At 54.8% G+C, this 24,555-nt stretch overlaps 1 protein-coding gene across 1 annotated transcript in view; it reads left to right on the top strand.

The window, feature by feature from the left end:
• The window catches only part of ADAMTS2 (ADAM metallopeptidase with thrombospondin type 1 motif 2), a 240,338-nt gene that overhangs the window by 143,376 nt on the left and 72,407 nt on the right, over window positions 1-24,555 (top strand). The window contains exon 4 of the mRNA XM_017888102.1: window positions 19,411-19,494. Coding sequence (XP_017743591.1) covers window positions 19,411-19,494 — 84 coding nt within the window. The remainder of the gene's footprint in view (window positions 1-19,410; window positions 19,495-24,555) is intronic.

Raw genomic sequence — 24,555 nt, 5'->3', positions numbered from 1 at the left:
TCTCTCAACTTGCTGTTTTTTTATTTGCTTTTCAGTGTTGTTCTAAGTGAACAAAAATTGGAACCTTGAATTATTAGCATGAATTTCTTATTCATCTTTAAATTGTGCAATGGCTATTTTAAATGCAAATATTAGAGCGCTTAGCTTCTACGTGGAGTCACTGAAATTAAACAAATGTGCATTTTGTGGCTGATCCTGGTGGGTGCCTCAGGCTGGCCAGAAGTTTATGACAGGCACAGGCCAGACTCAGGGAGGCTGGGAGGAGGAAGAGAGGATCCCACAGAGTGGAACCCCACTGAGGGATTTCTCCTCAGGTACGGGGTCCTAGCAGAGTGAGTGCACCCCCAGCGTGAAGGGTGCGCCCACTGGAGTCTGAGAGCTTCCTGCCACCGCTGGAAGAACACATTGTTTGTGTCCCAGCCAGGGGGTCTGGGGAAGTAGAGCCAGGCACACCCCCTTCCCACTGGTACACTGCTCCAGCCCAGAGCGTATGGCCACAGCCAATCCCATCTCTATGCAGGTGTCACTCACGGGAGGCTCACCTCCGCCAAAACATGGGCTCTGGCCGGCCATCCACCAGACATGCCCCTTTCCTGCCAGCCATGGGCAGGACGGCCACCACCACGCCTGCCCTGAGATGCTGTGGGGAATACATGCCTGATCCTGCACCTGCTGGGGGCGGCTGAGAGCCTGTCCTGGGGAGGTGGGACCATGCTCCATTGCCCCAGGAGCCTTCACTTCCAAAACACACGTGCAAGGGTGAGATGATGAAGAACTTCCAGACGGAGCTGTAGAGGGTCAAGCCCCAAGTTCGGGGCCTTCTGAACACGGGCCCTGGTCATCTATGAAGTCAGCCTGCCCCTAGGGCAAGCCCAAGAACCTGAGCCCTGCACTCAGACCCCACAGCCCGGTGGACCACCTGGTGCCCTGCATGTGCCCCCTGTATGCCACCTCAGGCTCCCATTCTCTGTGGCCTTTCCCCAGCCTCTACTTGGGCACATCCACACAACTCCGAGGTTCAGGGGAAGCCAGCTGTGCTGAGAGGGTGCTAGGTGTGCGCTGAGCCTGCGGCCCTTGTCTGTGGAGGCTCCCTGCACTGAGTTTTTTTTTTTTTTTTTCTTGAGATACAGTCTTGCTCTCTCTCCCAGGCTGGAGTGCAATGGCATGATCTCGGCTCACTGCAACCGCCACCTCCCAGGCTCAAGCAATTCTCCTGCCTCAGCCTCCCAAGTACCTGGGACTACTGGCACATGCCACCATGCCCGGCTAATTTTTGTATTTTTAGTAGAGACTGGGTTTCACCATGTTGGCCAGGCTGGTCTAGAACTCCTGACCTCAGGTGATCCACCCACCTCAGCCTCCCAAAGTGCTGGGATTACAGGCATGAGCCACTGCACCTGGCCTACAATGGAGTTTGAGCACACACAGCCGTAGCCCTCCTGGCTGCTGGCAACCCTGGGATGAGTCCAGTCTCCTGAGGCTCAGCGGCCCTTAGCCTGGTCAGAGAGGCTGAGGCCCCTTGGGGATGCCCACATTCCCCATCTAAGGGCAGAGGGGTCTCCCTCCCAAGCACTGTGAGGGCTAAGAGGATGGAGTGTGAGCCATGGGCAGAGGTGCGGCCCGTCCAGCCTTGCCGGCCCCCTGGCCCCATCACTAGCAGAGTGAACTCTCTTCCCTCTGCCTTCATTCTGCTCCTGCTCCTCCCAGCCTCGACTCTGGCTCAGCCTCCAGCCTCCACCTTGCATTGCTGCCTCCCCTGGGCCCAGCCGGGAGGATAAGGGGCTCTCCTCTGTCCAGGCCTGCCCCCCGCCCCCGACGGCATTGGGAGACCACTGCCATGTGTGACGCTTCCTGCTTGGAAACGTGCTCCCTGAGGTACCGGGTGCTGCCAGGCTGGGACACAGTTGACACTGGTGAACATGCCTGATACTGACCCTGGGGCTTTGGTATTTCTCACATTTTCAAAAACTTGCTCTGCCAGTGCCTAGGCTAGTCTCTGCTCACAAACTAGATGCAGTGGCCATGTGTGTGGGCCTGGGCACACGTGGAGTGGGCTTGAGCCTGACAGGCTAGGAGGCAGCTCAGATGTGTGTGGCACCTCAAGTTTCGTCACCAGGTACAGTCAGGGACTCTTCTCTAGGCTCAGGTGAATGGGAGGCAGGGATGAATGCCTTGGAAGATCAGAGCCATTGTGGAAGTAATATGTTTATATATGCATTTTTATTTTTTTGAGACAGGGTCTCACTCAGTCACCCAGGCTTGAGTGTAGTACTGCAATCACAGTTCAGTGCAGCCTCAAACCTCAGCCTCTCAAGCAGCTGGGATTGCAGCCTCACACCACCATGCCTGACTAATTTTTTAAAGATTTTTTTAGAGACAGGGTCATGCTATGTTGCATGGTGGACTCAATCTCCTGGGCTTAATGATGCTGCCGTCTCAGCTTCCTGAGTAGCTGGGATCACAGGCACGAGCCACCATGCCTGGCTATGGATACATTTTTAAAAGTAAAATCTATCTGTGCCAAGACTTCAAGAAATATAAAGCTTGGGCCCAAGGCTAAAGTTTCCTTTGTGGCTTCAAGCATTTAATTAAAGCACTAATTTCAATCCTCCTCTTCCCTGCGAAGCCTAAGGCCTCAATGTGTTGCTTAAATATCAGGATCTACAAAGACCTTGAACTGTCTGTGTGAGCCTCTGGTCCTACTGCACTCCTTGTAGACAGGAGGGAGAGACCGTTGCAGCCTGCAGCAAGGACGGCGCTCACCCTATTTGCTAATGAGAACACATACTCTCAGGCCTGCCAGAGGCCACCAGACAGATGTAAGCCATCTCCCCCTGAAGTGGCCCCTTTTTTAGAAGCATTTTAAAACATCAGTTTTACTTTAAAATAAATTTGGACATATTACTTGCACGAAAGCAAAATTCACGTGAACTAGAGATTCTAAATCTGTGTTGGCAAACTCTGGCCCCAGGGCCACCTGGCCCTTCACCTGTTTTTGTAAATAAAGTTTTGTTGGAACACAGCTACGCCTATTGATTTATGAATTGCCTGTGGCTTTTTTTTTTTTTTTGAGGCAGAGTCTCACTCTCTCATCCAGGCTGGAGTGCAGTGACATGATCTTGGCCCACTGCAACTTTCCACCTCCTGGGTTCAAGCGATTCTCTGCCTCAGCCTCCCGAGTAGCTGGGATTACAGGCGCCCACCAACATGCTCGGCTAATTTTTGTATTTTAGTAGAGACGGGGTTTCACCATCTTGGCCAGGCTGGTCTTGAACTCCTGACCTCAGGTGATCCACCTGCCTCGACCTCCCAAAGTGCTGGGATTACAGGCGTGAGCCACTGCACCCGGCAGAGCCTGTGGCCATTTTTGTGCTGCAACAACAGGTTGGGTAGTTGCAACAAAAACCATATGGCCCACAAAGCTGAGAAGAAATTCACTATGGGGTGCTAAAGGAATATTTGCTACCAGGCTCTGCAGAAATGTACTTGCTTAGTGCCTGCCTTGAGCTATGATGGCCCCAGGCCTCCAAAGTTAGCATGTGCCTTTCACTACATCAGTGCATGTGGGTGCACGTATTAGGGAAGTACTGAGTGCAGTGGGCTGCTCAGACCCCAGCCCGCCCCCACCCTAGCCTTGTCAGCACAAAGCTCCGGTGAGGTTACTTCGGGGATTCTTTTTAAAGGATAGAATGAGCTGCTCTTAACCGCTGTAGAACGGCAGAGCAGGAGGAGCAGGTTTCTGGTCACGCAGAATAGTCTCTCCCACCTGTGTTAACTGCTTACGTTCTGGGAGAATGCCTGAGCCCCCAGAGCATCTCTTCTGCTGAGGGCAGACACGCTCCTAGACCTATGGAGAATGTGGAATCCAAGGGTCTTCTGTGCCTTCAGCCGAGGCTATAACCTTTGACCCCTCCCAGCATGAAAACATTCTCTGTACAGTATGTTCTTCAACAGTTTTTTTTTTTTTGAATGAATGATTTCTCTCTATGCCAGGATTCAGATATTTTTCCTCTTTTCTTTTCTAATTTAATCCAGAAATTGGCCTGGACTTACCAAAGCCTTGCCAGGGTTTGTAAACAATCAGAAGGCATATGGGCTCAATTTCTCACCAACTTTCAAACGTGTTGAGACCGCATGGTGGCGGTGGGGAAGGCAGCGGCTGGACAGGAATGCTTTCGGCTGGTCGTGGTGGAAATCTTGTAAAGTGGCCACGGAGCTGCAAACCAGCCAGGCGGAAAGCGTCACCCCAAGTCATAGTTCACGAGTCTCTGGCTCTGGTTCCTGGGAAAGAGAAAAACATCTCTGAAACTGGACACGAAAATGTGGTTCCCTTAAGTGGGGGGAGGGAAGTGGGGTTCAGGGTCTGCTGGTGGCGGCGTGGCCCTGGGGATATTGCTGGCACTGTTTCTGTTCCTCATGCTTGTCCCGCTGGCCTCAGAGCCTGGCCTTGTGCGGCACCAGGAGACACAGCCATGAGCGCCAGTGGTGTGTGCGAGGCTGCATGCAGGGCTAAGAGGGTAGTGTCCTCATGTGCTCACAGGAGCCAGGCAGGAGGGGCCCAGGTGGCTGAAGGCTGTTGAGAGTGGTGGGGACTGGGGCGACAGAAGAAGCCACGACCCCTGGTTCCAGCCCCCCTGGAACCAGCTCCTCCTGGTTCCACTCACTTGTGTTTCTGTAGGAAGAAGCAGACCACTGCTGCCAGGTCCTTCTTCCATGAGAAGCTGGAAATCTAATTTTTATGGGAAATCTAATTATTTTTCAATGTGGGCCACAAATTGAAATTAAGAACCCACGCTGCACAGGTGAAGCAGAACACGGCTGTGGGACAAGTCTGGCGTGTGGGTGGCCTGAGTGTCCTTTCCAGCCTAGAGGGAAGGAGGCGACTGCCTGTCCTGCTGCGCCCTGTGCTGGGCAGTGCCAACTCCCAGGGCCGTTGGGAGCACCACTCAAGTGAAACACCAGGGAAGTGCTCAGCAGAGACAGGCATGGGAGGAGCACACTGAGACTGAGAGCTGTCCTCAGTCGTGTCCGGCACTCCCTGAACTCCTGGCCTCCACGTCCCTGCACTGAGGGAGCTCAGAGCACAGGAGTATGGGGAGCAGAATCAGGACGCGTGATTACACCCTGGATCACCAGGGAAGGGTGCCTGGGGCGGCTGGTCAGGGAAGGCTCCTCGGACAAGGGCCACTGCAGCTGCCTCTAATGAGGGCTCCTGGCGGCGGCACAGCACCTGCAAACCTGGCCGCATCGTGAATCATGGTGCACAGATTGGGCCCTGCTGGAGCTTAGGGGGCTTGGAGAACAGCAGTGAGGCTGCTTTGTGGTCTACAAAGATGGACTCATCTCTCTTAGGAGGTTTGGGGCTTATGCTTTCTATCCTTGGAAGCACCTCTCCCCACCTGAGGAGGGGGAAACTCACATTTGCTGTTTTTGCACGTGCTGACCCTGTGCAAGGAGGCATGTCTGGGACCTCACTTCCTTGCCCCAGTGGCCCTGTGAGATTCCCTTGCCTGCATCAGGTCACTGAGACTCAGAGAGACATGGCCAGAGCACGGCAGACGGAGTCACATACCTGTGGGAAGGTGGCCCCTGTGTTGGTCCTCCCCTACTGTTCCGGCCTGAAGATCCAGAGATCCCAAATCCCCTAGCATGCTCCACAGGTTCTCATCTCAGGCCTCACTGACCTCCCCGCAGCATTTGGAGTCCCCTGGCCACACCTGCCTCTCCCCGCATGCCCCACAGGTTCTCATCTCAGGCCTCGCTGACCTCCCCGCAGCATTTGGAGTCTCCTGGCCACACCTGCCTCTCCCCGCAGACCTTCTGCTCTGCCTCTTGCTTTGCCTTGGCTTCTGCGTCTACTGTGTCCTCCTGTTCTGAGGGCTGCCCTCCTGCCTACTCACTCCTTTAGCGCACACGGATAGAGCAGCCTTAGGTGCTGGGGATGTCATGGTGAGCACGGGATCCAGACTGCAGAGAGCATATGTTCCAGCAGGTTTGGGGAGGCCGACAGACCGGTGATGGTGAGCAGGTAGGGAACCCTCTGACGGGGGTCCTGTGGGTGGGTCTCACCTCTGCTTCCTCCTGAAATGTGCGACACCCTCCCTGCAAGCGGGCCTCTCCCCTCCTCCCCGCTCCTCCGCAGACCTCCTGACAGCTGAGGTGGAAGCCTCCCAGCAGCCTGTCCTTGGCCTCCTGTGAGGAGCTGGTGGTTGTCAGAGTGCGAGTTTGAGTCCCTGTGGACGAGGAGGGCCAGCCGTCCGCACACCCGCTGACAGCTTGAGGCAGCCTCAGAGCTTGTCCTGTGCAGGCTCCAGCAAGGAGGTGACAGCTGAACCACAGACAGAGGCAATGATGTGCTGCGCCAGGCTCCCAGGCTGGCCTGGCACGGGCTCTCACTTCCCAAGGCCCCTCCCGGGCTGCCCCCTGAGCTGAGTTGCCGTCAAGCAATCCTGGGTCTTGCTCCCCAGTCCAGGGGTCTCCTTGGCGGTGTGTCTCAGGAGGGTTAGGGACTCCCACAAAGGTGACTTTGTACGGGGCCCAGGGAGGGTCTGCCCGCCTGATTTTTCACTGAGTACCTGGAAAAGGCCAGGCACATAGTAGGCGCCCAGTAAATCTATTTTGAATGAATAAGTGACTAAATGAATTCCCATAAAGCAACTGTGATCTCAGAGCCTCCCATAAAAAATGAGCTCTATCTGTGGGTGTGGACCTCCTGGTGGCTGGTGCCCTCATGCCTTCGCGTCTATGGCAGAGGCTGTGTCTCCGTCGTCAAGCTGACAGCTGAATGGCCAGGTCCCGGGATGCGGTTTCTAGTTGCAGCAGCTTTGCCAAATTGCTCTCCAGAGCTTCTGTACTGACTCCCACGCCCACTTACGTGAGCCTCTCAATCTCTCTGTACCTCGGCTTCCTCACTCATACAATGGGGATAATACTCACTTGTGGGGTGTGGGAGGGGAAAGATATCGCACACGGGGAAGTGCTCAGCACGGGCGGAGAAGATCAGAGCCGACCAGCCAGGCGAGCCGTTGTTCATTCGGCCCATGATGTCTGGGAACAGCCCCAGCCAGCTCCTGTGCTGGACAAGCTTTTTCTCATGGGGGCCACCTGCTTGCTTTGGCACAGCGAGGACAGGGCCTTGGCAGCCAAAGGAGACCGTCAGCTGCCTCCACCTGGTTATGGAGATAGTCCCAGTGGGGTGATCCTTGAGCTGGTTTTGGTCACAGAGTTGGTGTTTCCCAAGTGGAAAGTGGGGAGGGCATAACTACACACAGAGGGGGCTGCTTCTGCAAAAGAGGTGCCAGCCCTTGGCCACCCTGGGGAGCCCGCTGGGGTGGGAGAAGGTGCATGAGGCTGAGCTTGGCCTTGGTCCTGAAGCCTGGGGAAACACAAGAGTACCGGCACCCAGGGTGCATCAGCAAGGATGCAGAAGAGTCCCTGTCTAGTGGAGATGGATAGGCAGCTAACAAATGAAGGTGACTGGAGATTATAATGGTGCCAGGAAGTTACTTAGATGGGACAGCACCCGAGGCAGCATAGGGTGCCCCGTGGGAAGGTTCACAGAGTGGGAAAACTTCACAGAGCAAAGGAGACTTCCCTGCAGCCAGACAGGAGGATAGAAGCCTGGGTGCAGCCCGCACGACCTCCCACCCACGCCTGGCAGTGAGCCTGGCCTGGGGGCTGCCCATGCTGGCCCTTCCCAGCCTGAGCAGAAGTGATCACGGACACTTGTGCCTCCAATAATTCAGCCCCTCTTCCTTTGGTTCTGGGTTTCCTGTGTAGCGGTGGGCAGGATTTCATCTATCTTCCCGTCTGCCAGAGTCTGGCAAGGGAGCTAAGCCACCTAAACAGACTCCGATGGTGCAGGGGGCATGTGACCTGCTGCACAGAAGGGCAAAGCCGTTTCCTGCCAAGCCCAAGAGGCGCTGGAACGCCTGTGCTCTGGGTGTTGGAAAGCACCCCGCGTGACTGCACTTTCAGGGAGGGATGTGCTCGCAGCGGACGACCCTTGCCGTGAGCTTGTAATGCAGGACCCTTCTTGCAGCCGTCACCTTACTCTTGCCCTGTGCTCTGAGTGCCTTGGGAGCCCCTGCCCAGGTCGAGGGGCACACTGCAAGGTGATGGCCTGCGGCCCTCTGTCATGCCTTCTCAGTCTCTGAGGGGTTCATACCTGCTCTGTCAGGGCCTCTCCCTTCTTCCTTATCATGCATGGATGCCTGGGGCGTAGGGAGGCTGGCCTGAGTCCTCCTCAGTTTTGCTCTGAGTTGGTCAGGTCTGACGTCTGGGCCACTTAGGCGTGCTGGACCCCTGCCCAGTCCAAGCCCTATGCCTTGATGGGTGTCCACTCTGCAGCCTCTGCCAGCCACTGCCAGCTACCCACGCCCTGGCCCTCATCAGCAGGAGCTGCTGCAGCCCTCACATACCCCTCTGGAGCTGGGGGGCATCCACGTGCTGCCTGAGGCCCATTCATTAACATGAGATCCCTCTCGATTCTAAGCACCTGCCTAGCCACCATGTGGATCCGACTCCACCCTCAGCAGAGGGTCTCATCTCAGTGGGAAGTGGAGCTCAGAACCCTAGGGACTATCTGCATCTCACCCTAAGGCAGGGGCAGCGGTAGGGATAGGGCTCCGGCTCTAAGCCTGGTGTCAGCTCAGCAGCCCACCCCCCTGCCCCCTCCTCCACACCGTTCCTGTCCCCTGATGCCATGGCCCTCTCCTCCCATAGCGGCATTTTCCTTCCCTCTTTCCCTAGGTCAAACTGGTGACAGAGCAGCAGCAGAATATGATGTGCAGGGTAATAAAAATGCGTTGTTCTCAAGTTACATGGTGGTGCCCGAACGTACCCAGGTGACTGAGCTCAGTCACAGGGGATGGGCTGTGCCATACAGGCTCTGAGGCAGGCATGGGGGTGCCAGGGCTGGGGGTGGCACAAGGCCTGGACACTTGGGGCCCCTCTTTGAAAGGAAACTCCACACTGAGCCCCCCAGGGCTCTGTGGCCAGGGACAGCTGACAAGTTCAGCAGAGTTCCAGGGAGGCAGGGCCATCCCGCAGCCACTGCCAGCAAGAATAAGAATCCCTGACTTTTCTCAGCCTTTCCTTGTCAGTGGCTCGCAGCGGCCGAGAGGCCCCTGGGGGACACTGGGCTCTGGCCTGCGGGCTCGGCCGTGTCCTTCTGTGTCCTGCGGCCTCAGCAGCACTGGTTCTTCCGCGTTCTGCAGCATTTCCGTTTCTGATGAGGCGTCCGGCCAGCGAGTGGGAAGGTCAGTCTAAGTGGTGGCATGGCGACTCAGCCAGCAGGGAGAGCTCCAGGGCTGGGTCACACTCGTAGACGTGCCTGGGCACGGCAGCCCCTCCAGCTCTGGAAAACACAGGGACATGCGCAAGCTGTTCACTCAGACCCCTCCCCATGGTGATAGCCAGGAGGAAAGCCAGGGTGGGTGTAAGGGTGAAGTCCCGATGGACCATTCTGCTCATGGGGTCCCAGGGAAGCAGCTTGGGCTATTGGACCCTCCTGTAATGTGATGACAATTTTTTTTTTTTTTTTCTTTTTGAGATGGAGTCTCTCTCTGTCGCCCAGGCTGGAGTGCAGTGGCACGATCTCGGCTCACTGCAAGCTCTGCCTCCCGGGTTCACGCCATTCCCTGGCCTCAGCCTCCCAAGTAGCTGGGACTACAGGCGCTGGCCACCATGCTCGGCTAATTTTTTTTGTATTTTTGTATTTTTAGTAGAGATGGGGTTTCACTGTGTCAGCCAGGATGGTCTCAACCTCCTGACCTCATGATCCGCCTGCCTTGGCCTCCCAAAGTGCTGGGGTTCCAGGCGTGAGCCACCGTGCCCGGCCAATTTGATGGCAATCTCATTGAGCCTGTACTAGGTGCTGGGGATTTCACTTGTCACACGCGTCCCTGTGAAGAGACCACCAACAGGCTTTGTGTGAGCAATAAAGCTTTTTAATCACCCAGGTGTTGTTTTTACCTAAATCAATCTGGCCTGGTATATGACAACATAAAAAAACTCAAGGATGGAGCCCAAAAAACTCGCCAACCAAGCAAATAATTATGCTGAACCCCCTTGGGCACTCTCTAATTGGATGTCCTGGGTCCTCCCAGTTCCTAGTCCTTTAATACCTATTTTTCTCCTTCTATTTGGACCTTGAGTCTTCGGTTTAGTTTTTTAATTCATACAAAACCACATCCAGGCCATCACTAATCATTCTATACAACAAATGCTCTTTTAACAAACCCACAATATCACCTGTTACCCCAAACTCTTTCTTCAGTTTAATCTCTCCCACTATAGGTTCCCACGCTGCCCCTAATCCCTCTCCAAGCAGCCCTAAGAAACATTGCCCATTATCTCTCCATACCACCTCCCAAAATTTTCACTGCCCCAACATTTCACCACTATTTTGTCTTCTTATTAATATAAGAAGACAGGAATGTCAGGCCTCTGAGACCAAGCTAAGCCATCATATCCCCTGTGACCTGCACGTATACATCCAGATGGCCTGAAGCAACTGAAGATGCACAAAAGAAGTGAAAATAGCCAGTTCCTGCCTTCACTGATGGCATCCCCCATTGTGATCTGTTTCCACCCCACCCTAACCGATCAGTTGACTTTGTGACAATACACCCTCCCCGCCCTTGTGATAAGTACTTTGTGATATTCCCCCACCCTTGTGAATGTGCTTTGTACGGTACACCCTCCCCACCCTGGAGAAGGTACTTTGCAATATTCTACCCCACTTGAGAATGTATTTTGTAAGATCCACCCCCTGCCCGCAAAAAAATTGCTCCTAACTCCACCGCCTATCCCAGACCTATAAGAACTAATGACAATTCCACCACCCTTCGCTGACTCTCTTTTCCGACTCAACCCGCCTGCACCCAGGTGATTAAAAAGCTTTATTGCTCACACAAAGCCTGGGTGGTGGTCTCTTCACACGGATGCGTGTGACAACTTTCATTGTTGCTTCAACCTGAAACAACCCTGAGACACAGGGACTATTATTATCTCCATTTTACAGATAAGGAAACTGAGGCCCAGATAGATTAAGTAAGTGGCCCCCAAGTCACACGGCAGGATTGTGGGAGAACCCCCCATGCTGGCACCCATGCAGTCTGACCTCGGAGTGGGAATATCGCCCCCAATGCTCTGCTAACCCCCCAAACTCTGGAGAGGGGGAGCGGCAGCCTCTTGCAGTTGTTAGTACAAAGCCGGGAAGGTTTGTCATGCAACCTGTCTTCTCAGCGTGCCTGCTGGAGTGCTACACATATCTCTTGAGCATAGCACATGCCTCTTAGCCTCTGCTGGGCTCTGTGCATTGATCAGCTGGCCTGGGGTGGAGGGGCCCCGTCCCCACCCTGAGGCACCTGCAGAGGTATCAGCAGAGTGTGGACGGGCACAGGAGACAGCGCCTGAGGAGTGAGGGGGTGGCCTTGGGCAGAGTGTTCTCGCACTGGGTATTGAAGGAGAGGGCTCTGACCGCCTGGCTTTTTGATGTATGATCTGACCCCAGTAATTCTGATCCTGGCCATTTCCATTCCATGATAGTTTGATATTTTGAGCAAGAGTCATGTTTCTTCTCGCATTGCCTCTGAAGCATTTGCTGAGGGTGAGAAGCCAGAGGGTGAAGAAGCTATGCCGTGAGAACATTTATTCTCATGATAAGCCCAGGCTCTGGCAGCCCCGTTTAGGCACCATATGCAATGCACACAGATGAAGCAGTTCCTCCCTGAGGCCAGCAGACCTCTCTCCCTGACTTCTGGCTGCACTCTCTTCTCTGCCTCCACCTTGGTGGTCCAAGCCTGGCCTCCGAAGGGGCCACAGAGAGAACAGCCCTCTCCCCACTTATTTCAGGGGGTCCCAGAGAAGTCACAGAGCAGCAGGTCCCCCTCCCCCAGGCCTCTGACAGACTTTGCAGGCCTGGCTTGCTCCTGGCCATGGTTTTGCCGGGTGGGTCACAGGCTGCCTCTGGTGGCCCAAAGCTCAGCCGAGCGAAGGATATGGGAACTTTCCTGAAGGTTGGGGTGGCTGCTGTTCCAGTGCCCCTGCCTGTCTCCTCTGCAGCGGGCAGGCGGGCCAGCAGGCCTCCCCTAGTAGGGAACCTGAACCGGTTCCCCTGTTTCTGCACCCCTCCCCCACCTTGGCAGAGGACAAAGTCACCTCTGCCCAGCAGCCTCAGGCCACCTCCCAGGGCTCACCGTCCCCGGGTGGAACTCTGCCACCCTCGGAGGCAAACTTTTACATCGTCATGCAGAGCCACTCCTTCCTCATTGTCTATTCCAGAACAGAAACTTGGCTGCATCTTTGCATAAGCAAAAGGCACATTACAATGTATTTCCCCAAACAAGAGAGCCTTTGGCCTCTCTCCGCACAAAGATGGCTGCGGCTTTGAACATTTCCCCCCAAGGTTTAAAGATTCCAGGATCAATTTCTCAGACAGGACTCAAGGACATTGTCCCTGGGCTTCCCCTCCCCCTGCAACCTGGGAAAGCAGAGCTGCTTCCCCCCAGCACATACAGGCCTTGGGGAGGGTGGATGCGGAGGAGGTCCCAGGGCTGCTGGGGGTAGCCGAGGGGAGGCCTTAGCTAGGGGCCTCCCCATGACAGGGGTCACAGGCCTATGCTGGGTCATACATTTGGCCCATTTCTTGTTATTCCGTATCTTCAAAGTGATTCACTCCATTCATTCAACAACTGTTTATTGAGCACCTACTGTGGGCCAGACACTGCTGGGAGCAGTTGCACTGCAAGTCCAAAGTTCCTGAGTTGGAGACAGGCTCCCTGTGCAAGGAGCAGCCAGGCTATCCGCTAGAGCACAGGGAGCAGGGCCAGGGCAGCCTGAGAAGATGCAGCAGGGCTAGACCCTCCTGGCCTGGAGGTCGTGCCAGGAACTGTGGTCTTACACCTTGGGTAGGAAGGGTTTAAGCAAGGCGGTCACTGCCTCCTTCCTTTTAAATATATTTTTTAGGATGAGTCTTTTTTTTTTCCAAATGCTCTTGAGATATCTAAAGAATTCAGGGGCTGGTCAGGGAAAGTGAGGATTCCAGGTCTGAACCAATGCACAGGCAGCAGGAGAGGGCAGCTGGCTCTGGGGAAGGGTGCCGTGTGGGGAAGTATCTGAAGTAGGGCATGGAGAAGCCAGCCAGGGCCAGCATGCAGAGGGCTCTGAATGGCAGGCGGAGTGGCTGGGCCCTGCCTCTGAAGGCACTGGAGAGCCATTGAGGGTTTTAGACAGCGGAAGGGGAAGGTGAGATCTGTTCCTCGGGGTGATCGTAGTGAAGAATGGTGTGTGTGTCGGGGACGGTGGGGAGGACATGAGGGGAGCTGTTGGGGAGCCCTACCACCTGTCTCCTGTCTGGAAGAGAAAGTGGGTGGGGCCAGGGGAGGAGGAGGATGTGAGGGAGGCAGGCATGCGGAGGCCGCCTTCTGTCTTCAGTTGCTCTTTTTGCCACATCAGTCAACTCTCTGCTCTGCAGAAATGTTGCAGCTCTGTCCTTATTGAGGATGCCAGTGTTTTGTCGGGAATTGCACTGATTCCTCCCAGTGGCTCCCGTGCCCAGGTTCCATTTGAGAAGTCCCATTGAGAACCTGTGAGGGGCCAGGGCTGGGCAGCAAACTGTGGCAATTTTGCAGCCCCCTGAAAAGCATGTAGAGCCCTGGGATGGTAGAGGGGGACAGGATGGGGCTCACTCCTCAGGCCTGTGGAGGACAAGGACATTGTGGATAGCCCCTGCATCTCACGCCCCACAGACCCTGCCTGCCCGCCCGCCATGTCTGTTCCTGATGTATCATATTAACCTACGGGAACTGAGACGCCAGACAGCAGAAGGAGCCCGGCCCGGACTGTGGGCTGGACTTTGCCACAGCACATGCAAGGGCAGGAGAACCACCCAGGCCAGCGGTCAGTGGTCTCTGGGCCACAGTGCCCCATGGGGTTCCTGACTGCTGGGAGGGGCTGCTGAGGCCTGGCCTGGGAGGGGCCAAGGTGAGGGCTCTGGAACAGGATTCCAGGCCCAGCGGCCACCCAGAGGAGCCAGGAGGCCATCGCAAGCCCCACCATGGCTTCGCTCAGGCCTGCCTGCCAGAGAGGAGGGATGCCTGGGGCACAGTGTGCTGTTCTGGTGTGGAAGAGAGGAAGGACAGAGGCTTGCTGGGGAGAGGATCAGGGAGAGCACACCACAGTCGAAGGCTACCAGGGAGGGCAGGCTGAGGGAGCCTTCACGAGGGGGCCTTGGCTGCGGCCCGGCCTCCTCCTTCCTGGCTACCTGCTGGGAGCATTTGCAAGGAAGCCCTCTCTAGCTCCTCAGCAGCCAGGGAACCCCAGTTCATCTCCGAATCATCTGAGGCTTCCAGAGGCCAGGGTCGGGGCACCCAGCGCAGGAGGTGGGAGCTGGCTGCTGGCAGACAGCCCCACAGTGGGGCTCCCCAGCCAGGGCCCCACACCTAGCAGCCTGACACCCCGGGGCTCAGCGGCCTTGACCCCACCTCCAAGCAGAATGTGAGGTGGGTCTATCCCAGGGAGTTCGATGCCCGGCAGCAGGGCTTTTGGAATGGTTGGTCACCTCCTGTCCCAAAACAGGGAGCAGGATTAGATCTTCCCAATGTTCCAGAAGGATACAAGATTCCTTCTTGAGATGAGAGCTGCCACCTTTGGCCCCAGGGGCAGTGCTAGGAGAACGGAAGATCCTGTGTCCTGAGGGGCAGGGCCTGGCCAGGAGCCAGGAGAGGGCCAGCCCCGCCTCTCCTCCCTCCGCCCTGTGGGAGCTGCTGGCACGCCCTTCCCAGAGCCCCAGCCTCCACCTGCTCAGGCGAGCCAATGACCCCCATTCCAATCCACATCATCCCTCACATCTGTCCCTTCTCTGCACTCATCCCCAAAGCTGAACCCCACATTCCCACATCTTGACCCCTTCCATCTACTTTCCATAAGGCACCTGGTGTAAGCTTCTTAAATGCACTGCCATCATCCTTCCTCTGTGTTCTCCCATTGCTCTTAGAGTGGATTTAAAATCCTCCTGACTTTGTGGTCCGGCCTCAGTGCTCCCCTCACCTCCTCTGCTGGAGCGTCCCTTCCGCATCCCCTCCGTGCTTGGAAGGTGCCTCGCTGCTTCCAACCCTGGGAGGTTTGCGTGGGCTGCCTCCTCTGCCAGGAGCGCCAGCCTGCTTTGCTGAGCTAACCTGTTCTGTTTCTCAGGTCTCATGACATGCCACATCCTTAGGGGGACCCAGGCCCCAGTGGGCAGATTCCCACTAATATGTCCTCTGGTTCCCGGCCTTTCCCTCAAGGCCCGTGATCCTGGAGCTGGTCTGGTGGCATCTGAGCGTCCCTCTCCACCTCCTGGCAGGAGGGCTGGCTCTGTACTGGTTCTGATCCACTCAGAGCCACAATTCATGGTGACGCAGTGGCTCCGCTGGGTCTGCTGGGTGCCAGCCTCAGGCCAATGGGGAAGGAGAGACCAGGCCAGGCTCGCCCAGGCCATTCTCGTTCCCAGGGTGTGGTGGGCTGCACGAGAGGCCAGGGTCAGTTCAGTTTGAGAAATCCCATTGAGAACCTGTGAGGGACCCGTGGCTGTGCTGAGGGTCTGTGTGGATGGTGAGGTCGGCATTTACACACTTAGGCTCAAACATGGGGAAAAATGCAACTTTCTTTCATTCTTTTTTTTTTTTTTTTGAGACAGTCTCGCTCTGTCACTCAGGCTGGAGTGCAGTGGCGTAATCTCGGCTCACTGCAACTTCCACCTCCTGGATTCAAGTGATTCTTCTGCCTCAGTCTCCTGAGCAGCTGGGATTACAAGCACCTGCCACCATGCCTGGCTAATTTTGTATTTTTAGTAGAGACAGAGTTTCACCATGTTGGCCAGGCTGGTCTTGAACTTCTGACCTCAGGTGATCCACCTGCTTCGCCCTCACAAAGTGCTGGGATTGCAAGCGTGAGCCACCGCAGCTGGCAGGGGCTTTCTTTCTTTCCTATATCTGGTACTGCCCTCATATCAGGCACTCAGCCCCAGGATGGAAGGAAGGCTGCAGTCTGGCCTGTGGGAGGTGGCTCGGTCTCTTCCCCATAAAGCCTTTGTCTCATTCCGCTTGGGCTGGTATAACAAAGTGCCATAGACCCAGGGACTTGCATCACAGGAAATCATTTCCCACAGTTCTGGAGACTAAGAATTTCAAGAGTGTGTTGCCAGCTGGGTCATTCCCCAGTGAGGACCCTCTTCCTGGTTTGCAGACAGCCACCTTCTTGCTGGGTCCTCCCATGGCAGAGAGAGAGGACGCAGGCTCTCTGGTGTCTGTTCCTATAGGACACTAACCCTATCACGAGGGTCCCACCCCCACGAACTCATCTACCCCTAATTAACTCCCAAAAGCCCGATTTGCAGGCAGAGGACTGGTGGGGGGCAGTAGGAGCGTGTCCTCTCTGCAGCAGCCTTGCAAGTAGGCCTGCCCTCCTCTCTTGTAGGCCAGTATCCTCTGGGCTTGCTCTGAAGCCTGGCGGTGCCCCCTAGAGCCAGGTAAACCGCAAGCCAGTCCCCAGCTGTCTTGCCTATGTGTCCCTGGGGTGCAGGGGACCCTGGCATCTGCCACGCACAGCTGGGAGCTGGGCCACCCTCTCAGGCCTGAGCCAGGCTGGGCCTCCACTCGGGCCCTGGAAGCCACTCCTACTGCTAGGAACCTGTCACCTCTCAGGTCCCAGGCAGCAGTCAGGATCAAGCTCTCCCACTTTTCCTTCTCAGATGTCAGGACTGTTCTGTATGACCTGTGAGGTTGGGGTTGGGGATGAGGAGAAGCCTGGCCCCTCATCCCTGGCCTTTCTCCTCTCCTCCCCTCCCCTCCCCTCCCCTCCCCTCCTCTGTTCTGCTCCTGTCAGCTGCAGTGGGACCTTCCCTGCGTCAAGGTCTTCATTTCTACAGTCAGACTCCATGAGCCAAGCTGGCCAGGCTCTGTCGTGATAGAGAAAGCGCTACTGTGGACAATTAAAGAAACCCCTTCTTTCTTAAGAAAAACTGGCTTTTAAGGCTACTGTGCCAGCATGGACTAAAAAATCTAGTCTGACCCTCAAAGCTGGGCAAGGACTTCTGTGGTTCAGGGGTGCATACCCTACCCCCAGCACCTCGCAGGGAGCTGCAGGGCACTATGGTTTACCAGCAATGATGAAGAAATTGTTTCATTGTTTGCACAAGCACCATTCCATTGGAGATTTCATCGCCACAACAGCTTTGTGATGGGGGGGGCAGCGATCCTCATTTTACAGAGGAAACGGACAGCGACGGCCACATGGCAAGGCTTCCTGGGGACCTGGGTGCCCTCCTCGGAGCTCCACCTCATCAGCCACAGGGGCGAGATGGGTCCCTGAGGGTCTAGAGGATAACCCTCGTGCCCACAGGGGTTGCCAACCCACCCTCCCCAGACACCCACGGCCTGGAGCCACGGTGACCAGCCACGCTCCTGTGGGTCTGATGAGTCGTCCCTTGCCTGTAGGAAAGAGAATTGAGACTTGTGGGAGCCCATTTACAATCAGACGTAGATTTGCTGGGCAGCAGTTGCTGGGAGGAGCTGCGTTGGGGCTGGATGGTCCCCTTAGCAGGGGCCTGCATGCTCACAAACCCTGCCGCACGATTGGTGCCATCTTTGTTCCCAGCACCAATGCCAGCGGGCCCCGGGATCCTTGTCTTGCATGCCCTGTGTGCCTGTCCACCCATCCATCATGATGTGATTCTCCTTGTTAACCCTCAGGTTTCCTGAGGTGCCTCCCCACTGTTTCGAGGTAGCAATGACTGTTGCTCAGATGGAGGCTCTACAGATTGGAATACAGGGAGTGTGTGCTGGCCTGGCATGGCAGCAGGCTCCAGGAAGTTTGTCTTGGCCGTGTCTGGAGCCCGTCAGCAGCCCCTGGGCTCGGTCTGCACATGGGGAGGGGTGCGTGGCCAGTTCCTGCTTCTCCACTTCCTGATGGTGCCAATGTCTTGAGCCTGTCAGCGGGTATCCCTGAGTACCTGCCAGGCGCTGCTCAGCCTGGCCCTGGGCGTGCAAGCAGGGAGGATGCAGGTGGCTGCCCAGCCCACAAGGGCACACAGAGGGCTCCAGGAATAATACACTTTGTGCTTGATGAGGAGCGGATCAGGCCTGCGGGGGGCCTTCCAGGGGGAAGTGACCGCTGAGCTGGCCTCGAGGAGGAGTAGGCTTTGGTCAACCAACAAAGGAGGTGACCGGGAGGGGGCTGTGCTAGGAAGGGTCCTGGGTGTGTGTGGTGGGAAGCTGGAGGGTGGGGGCTCAGTGGGAAGGAAGCCCTTAACAGCCTCGAGCCCGGGGTAACATGACCTGTGTTTCTGGAGTGTCTTGCTGGCTGTGTTCTGCGAAAGGGGAGCTCACCCCGTTTTCGTGCCATGGATCCCTTTGACATCTGCTGAAGCCCATTGGCACCTGCTCAGAATAACGGTTTTAAATGGGAAGAATGAAACACATGTAAGAATACCACTGTGGCCGGGCGCGGGGGCTCACGCCTGTAATCCCAGCACTTTGGGAGGCCGAGGCGGGCGGATCAGGAGGTCAGGAGATTGAGACCATCCTGGCTAACACGGTGAAACCCCGTCTCTACTAAAATACAAAAAATTAACCAGGCGTGGTGGCGGGCGCCTGTAGTCCCAGCTACTCAGGAGGCTGAGGCAGGAGAATGGCGTGAACTCGGGAGGCGGAGCTTGCAGTGAGCCGAGATCCAGCCACTGCACTTCAGCCTGGGCCACAGAGAGAGACTCCGTCTCAAAAAAAAAAAAAAAAAAAAAAAGATTGTGATAAGTACAGAGGACAGCAATTGCAGGAGCTCCAGCCATCAAAACAGAACAGGGAGAGCACGTTGGGGATGCAATAATGAGCTTTTAATTAACACGTTAAAACATTATACCTGGTGGTGGGCCTAGAACTGCCCCCATTTCCAAGTAGCGATGCTCGTAGGTAACCCCCACACCCACCAGCAACAGCTTGGAGTGACTTCTTCCAGGGCCGGTCCCAGCCCTGCCTGTGCCCCGGGGGCCCGTTGCCCACATTCACTATTGAAGGGAAGGTCATGTTTCAGTTGGAAGCCACAGCAAGTGTAGGGCTGCCTTCCCTGCCCATGTTCCATGTTCAGGCCCCAGGAGAGGAATCCCTGGGCTGGTGGGTGGGGTTGCTCAGGAAAGGGCTGCAGTGATCGCAGCAGGCGGTGGTGGCTGCCTGGAGGGGCAGAGGGGACAATGAGGGAAGGGTCACAAGGTGGCTCCCAGATGACGGTGATGCCTGGCTGGAAAGCATGGGAAGAGGCAGGAGCGGGTGGGGGTCCCAGGCCTGGGAGCTGGTTGGGGGGTCATCCCACTGGCAGAGCCAGAGCCCATTCTAGGACCTGTGGTTCCCGCTGACACCTCCCTCTTTCTTTCAGGTCAACGAAATCTACCATGACGAGTCCTTGGGTGCCCACATCAATGTGGTCCTGGTGCGGATCATCCTCCTAAGCTATGGGAAGGTGAGTGCACTGTGGCCAGCTGGGCCTGCCTCCACCCACTCAGAGTGAGGGGCCTGGGAGGGAGGCATGGGCCTTCTTGGAGAGCGTTTGCATTTGCCAGAACCACTGTGCCTCTCCCTGCCTCCCCTGAGGTTCCTATAAGAAACAAGAAACTCCCTGGCTAACATGGTGAAACCCCGTCTCTACTAAAAAAATACAAAAAAATTAGCCGGGCATGGTAGCGGGCGCCTGCAGTCCCAGTTACTTGGGAGGCTGAGGCAGGAGAATGGCGTGAACCTGGGAGGCGGAGATCGCGCCACTGCACTCCAGCCTGGGCGACAGAGCAAGACTTCGTCTCAAAAAAAAAATAAAAAAGAAACAAGAAACTCATGAGCCGCCCCTAGATACCTGCTCCCTTTCACCCCTAGTTTTAAAATGTGGCCATTACTATCGTTCACTGAAAAGAGTCTGTTACTCCCAGATCCCTAGAGGAAGAGACATACCAGGCCCCGGGGTCACACAGGGAGGCACCAGGGTTGGTCAAGAGGCAGAGGGAGTTGGGTAAACAGCGGCCTTGAGTCCGTGTTGTTTCTGCAGGAAGGACCAACAGAGACAGGGTGAGCTGGCTTCAGGTCGGCCAGTTTGAATAATTCCAGTAGGGCTCTGGGGAGTGGAGCGGTCCTGAGTTTTCTGGCACCTGGCCCTGGGTAATGAGGGCAGGCGGACAGTGGCTCAGAGTGCGAGGTCTGACAAAGGAGGTGGCTGGGGACATGGGCGCTGGATTGGTTGGTCTGTATCTGAAAAATGTTCCCATGGATGAATTGTTCCCTGTCTGTAAGCACTGCTTCCCACTGGTGGCGGGGGCCGTCCCTCCAGAGTCAGCAAGGCTCGGATGTCAAAGCCTCAGAAACACGTGGTTTACACGACCCTCCCTTGGACTCCTGTCCCTGTATTAAATCTGTGGCCTCCTCTCCTCTGGCCTCAGCTGCTGTCCCAGCTGGGCCCTCTTGCCCGTCCCATTTCCTTTTGCAGCCTGGGACACCCTTTCCTGGCAGTGGGCATGGGTGTGTAGCCGCCAGGGACAGTGACCTGGGATGGAAACACAGGATGCCGTGCAGACAGAGATAGAGGAAGAGAGGAGCCTCATGATGCGGCCAGTGTGGACTGCAAAGTGCCTGTACCAGCCATGTGGGAAGAACTTTGTACAGATGAATGCCCTTAATCTACAGGGTAGATGGAGGGGTGCATGCTGTGACTCTGCCCATTTCACAGATAAGAACACTGAGGCTTAATGTGACTTAGTGGCATGCCCAGGTCAGTGGCCAGGGCCATCCAGCACCTGAAGAGTCAGGCTTCTCACTCAGACAGCTGAATTCAAGCCTGTGGTCTGACTGTGCATAGAAAATCAAATCATAATAGGATCAAACACATCAGATAATTATATAAAGGTTGAACTCTGTTCAAAGAGAATCTTGAAAATAAAAATAAAAAACTGCATGCAACTTACAAGGCACATGACGTAAGAATGACGACGAAGGGCTCCGGTGGCAGAAGGGATCCCAGGAATACTAAGTAGGTTTGGGGCCACTTCCCTACACCTACCAAGCACCTCATTGCACAGTGACCGAAGGCACCCACAGGGCGGATGCCAGTTACAGGCCTTCATGCACCCCAAGAGAACACAAAACATCCCAAAGCAGATCCTTGGAACGAAGGGGAAATTGGCAAAAACTTAACTATGAGAGTCTCTGATACCCTTTTCAAAGCCTTTCACAGATTAGATGCTAATAAGGCATAGAATTTTTGAATGACACAATGAGTAAAGTTAAATTAGTGGTTATATCACTGTTTCCCTTGCTCTACAGAAAAAAAGATGTACCTTCTTTCTGAGGAATCATCGAACACTTAAAAATTATAGAAGTGTTTTGGGTCATAAAGAAAATGTGAATTTTATACAGCCAAAACGATTTCGTCCATGTTCTCTGATGAAATGCCTAAAACTAGGGGTGGGGGCAGCAGAATTTATAAACCTAAAAAAATAAAATTCATTTGAACACTTAAATGCTACTGCACTCCAGTCTGGGCGACAGAGCAAGGCAAGAGAATGTTAGGATTGCAGTTACAGACTATTTGGAACGCTAATAAAAACAGGAGCACTACTGTCAAATCTTATGGAATGTGGTTAAAGCTGTATTCAGAGGCAAATTCACAGATATTTTCCAAAAGCTTCTTCCTTGGGTGACGTGTTTGACACACATTAGCCCTGCCTTCAACTCAATACATTGGAATGAATTTCAACAGCAGCAAAACCAAAAACCTAAGGAAAGCAAACATAAGGAAATAATTCAGAAAAAGCAGAAACAGATAAATTAGAAAACAGAAGAAACACATAGAATCAAGGAACAAGAGAGCTTTGGAAAAAGCGACCCTCTGGCCTATTTAATCTAGAAAAAAAGAGAGAAGGCACAAACCAAAAGATCAGAAAGAGTATACGTAATGTGACTACAACAAGATGTTTCTTCTGGCAGAAGGGAAAGCATTCAGGGCCATCTGCCCACTGGGAAGCTGTTGGGAGGCTCTCTGCAGCCGGCCGCTTTGGAGGCCCAGGGGTGATCGGTGGAGGAGGGATATGCAAGGCCTCCTCTGCCAGTGAATGCTGGCTGGGAGCGCAGAGAGAGGCTCGCTGAGCCCTCTATCCCAGGTTTGTGGCAGTGGGCTTTGGACCACACAGATGCAGGGCCTGGGGGTGGGCCCCAGCCCAGCAATCTGCTTCCAGCTCTCCTTTCACAGGAGGAGGGTCTTTGGACTATCCCATGTGGCTCTCTGCCTGCCTCCAGTGGGGTTCTCTGTTCCGGCCTTCCAGCCTGTCCCTTCCTGGCCAGGATCCTCTGGTGTTTTAGGAATTTTCAAGTCTTTGGCATGAGAGATGGACAGTTATATCCTCTTTTGGAAGTTTCCAGAAATGGGAAACTCCTGGTCCTGGGGCTAGAAAGGGGAGAAAAGATTATCCCATTGATTGGTCTGGGTTCCGGGTGGCAGCTTGCATTTCCCCCGCGGGTTGCTCCTGTATTGTTTAAAAAGAAAAATTTTGTAATTGGCTAGGGTTAATCGCATACCAGTGCTGGCAAAGCTTTGGATCTTATTTGGCCTCCAAAGTGTCTGCTCCTTCCCAGTCTTGAGTACTTAATGGAATAAAGCCTCCTTTATTAACTATTCCTTAGCAGGCTCTGTGCTAAATTGTCCCGGCCCTAAGCCTTTTCTTTTTATTTTCCTTTTTTTTCCTTAACTGCCTCAGGTAGGTAGAAGGAGTATGTGACCACAGTCAGAACATTTGCAGAAGAGAGTCAGACCCTGAAGGTGAGAATTTGAGGATCTCTGTGCCAGGGACGTGGAGATCCTGGGGAAACTGAGGATTTCCTGGGGAGATGTGAATATTTCAAAGCTGACTTCAAAAAATGGAGAATACATCATAAGTCCCATAACCATGGAGGGAACTCAAGTTCTTCACCTTTTCCAAAGTTTTGCCAGTGCATTCAGACTCATTTGCAAGCACTTATCAAGCAAGACTAATACCATAGCCCGTAAACTCATGTATTCTGAAATCTACCCAATGTATCTTTCGTAGTCAATGGGACCCTTATACCCAGATGCCAGAGGTAGCCTGTCAGGACAAAGTACAGACCTGTCTCGCTTCTGCAAATAGAAGTAAAAATGCCAAGGCATTAAGAGTTTAATTGAATAATGCATAAAGATAAACTTCCACCATGACCAACTAGGGCTTATCCTAGGAATGTGGAGATTGTTTAATATCAGGAAATCTATTCATACAGTTCATCACATCAGTTCCCAAATGACAAAACTCATCCTCTAACAAATACTGTGTGAAGAGCTTCTGTGTGGGAAGTGCCGTGCTGGGAATATTCCCTGGCAGGGTCCCTGTCCTCAGGGGACCGCTTCCAGAAGGGAGATCTAGACAAGGAAACAATTGTACCAGGGCTCAGGGCTGGATGGAGGAGATGCGGGGCAGGCAGTCTTTCCTTACAAGGTCAGGAAAAGCAACGGGAGGAAGTGACCATTCCACCCCGACCTGAAGATGGTCCAGTGAAGTGACCAGCACAGAGATGCTCTGACTTCACAGGCTGGGAGGGGAGGGAGGGCACCTGAACCCAGAGGGAGGAGCACAGGGACAGGAAGAGCAGACCCAATGCCAAAGACGCTGGAAGGAGCAGATCGCAAGAAGCAGAGCAGATCGCGAGAAGCAGAGCAGATCTGCGTCACCCACCAAGGGGTTTGACTTGCCTATGAGGGCAGCTTTAAGCAAAGTGACACGATCCCATGTGCACTTCTGAGAATATCACCGGCTCCTGTTGGCCAGGCGTGGTGGCTCACACCTGTAATCCCAGCACTCTGGGAGGCCGAGGCGGGCGGATCATGAGGTCAGGAGATCGAGACCACCCTGACTAACATGGTGAAACCCCTTCTCTACTAAAAATACAAAAAAATTAGCCGGGCGTGGTGGCGGGCACCTGTAGTCCCAGCTACTCGGGAGACTGAGCCAGGAGAATGGCGTGAACCCGGGCGAGGGAGCTTGCAGTGAACTGAGATTCCGTCTCAAAAAAGAAAAAGAAGATTGCTGGCTCCTGTATGCAGAAGTGGCAGGTGGAAGCAGTGACTTAGGAGACAGTCACTGCCATCAAATGGGGGATGATGGCAGCTGGACTGGGACCATGCCTGGGTCCAGGGATACAGACAGGAGGACAGAGGAGGTCACTTCGAGAGGATGTGGCTGCCTGGGTCCAGGGATACAGACAGGAGGACAGAGGAGGTCACTTCGAGAGGATGTGGCTGCCTGGGTCCAGGGATACAGACAGGAGGACAGAGGAGGTCACTTCGAGAGGATGTGGCTGCCTGGGTCCAGGGATACAGACAGGAGGACAGAGGAGGTCACTTCGAGAGGATGTGGCTGCCTGGGTCCAGGGATACAGACAGGAGGACAGAGGAGGTCACTTCGAGAGGATGTGGCTGCCTGGGTCCAGGGATACAGACAGGAGGACAGAGGAGGTCACTTCGAGAGGATGTGGC

This window comes from Rhinopithecus bieti, unplaced genomic scaffold (assembly GCF_001698545.2).
Source record: "Rhinopithecus bieti isolate Rb0 unplaced genomic scaffold, ASM169854v2 scaffold_1557, whole genome shotgun sequence".
Lineage (NCBI taxonomy): Eukaryota > Metazoa > Chordata > Mammalia > Primates > Cercopithecidae > Rhinopithecus > Rhinopithecus bieti.
This window is presented reverse-complemented; position numbering and strand designations above follow the sequence as displayed.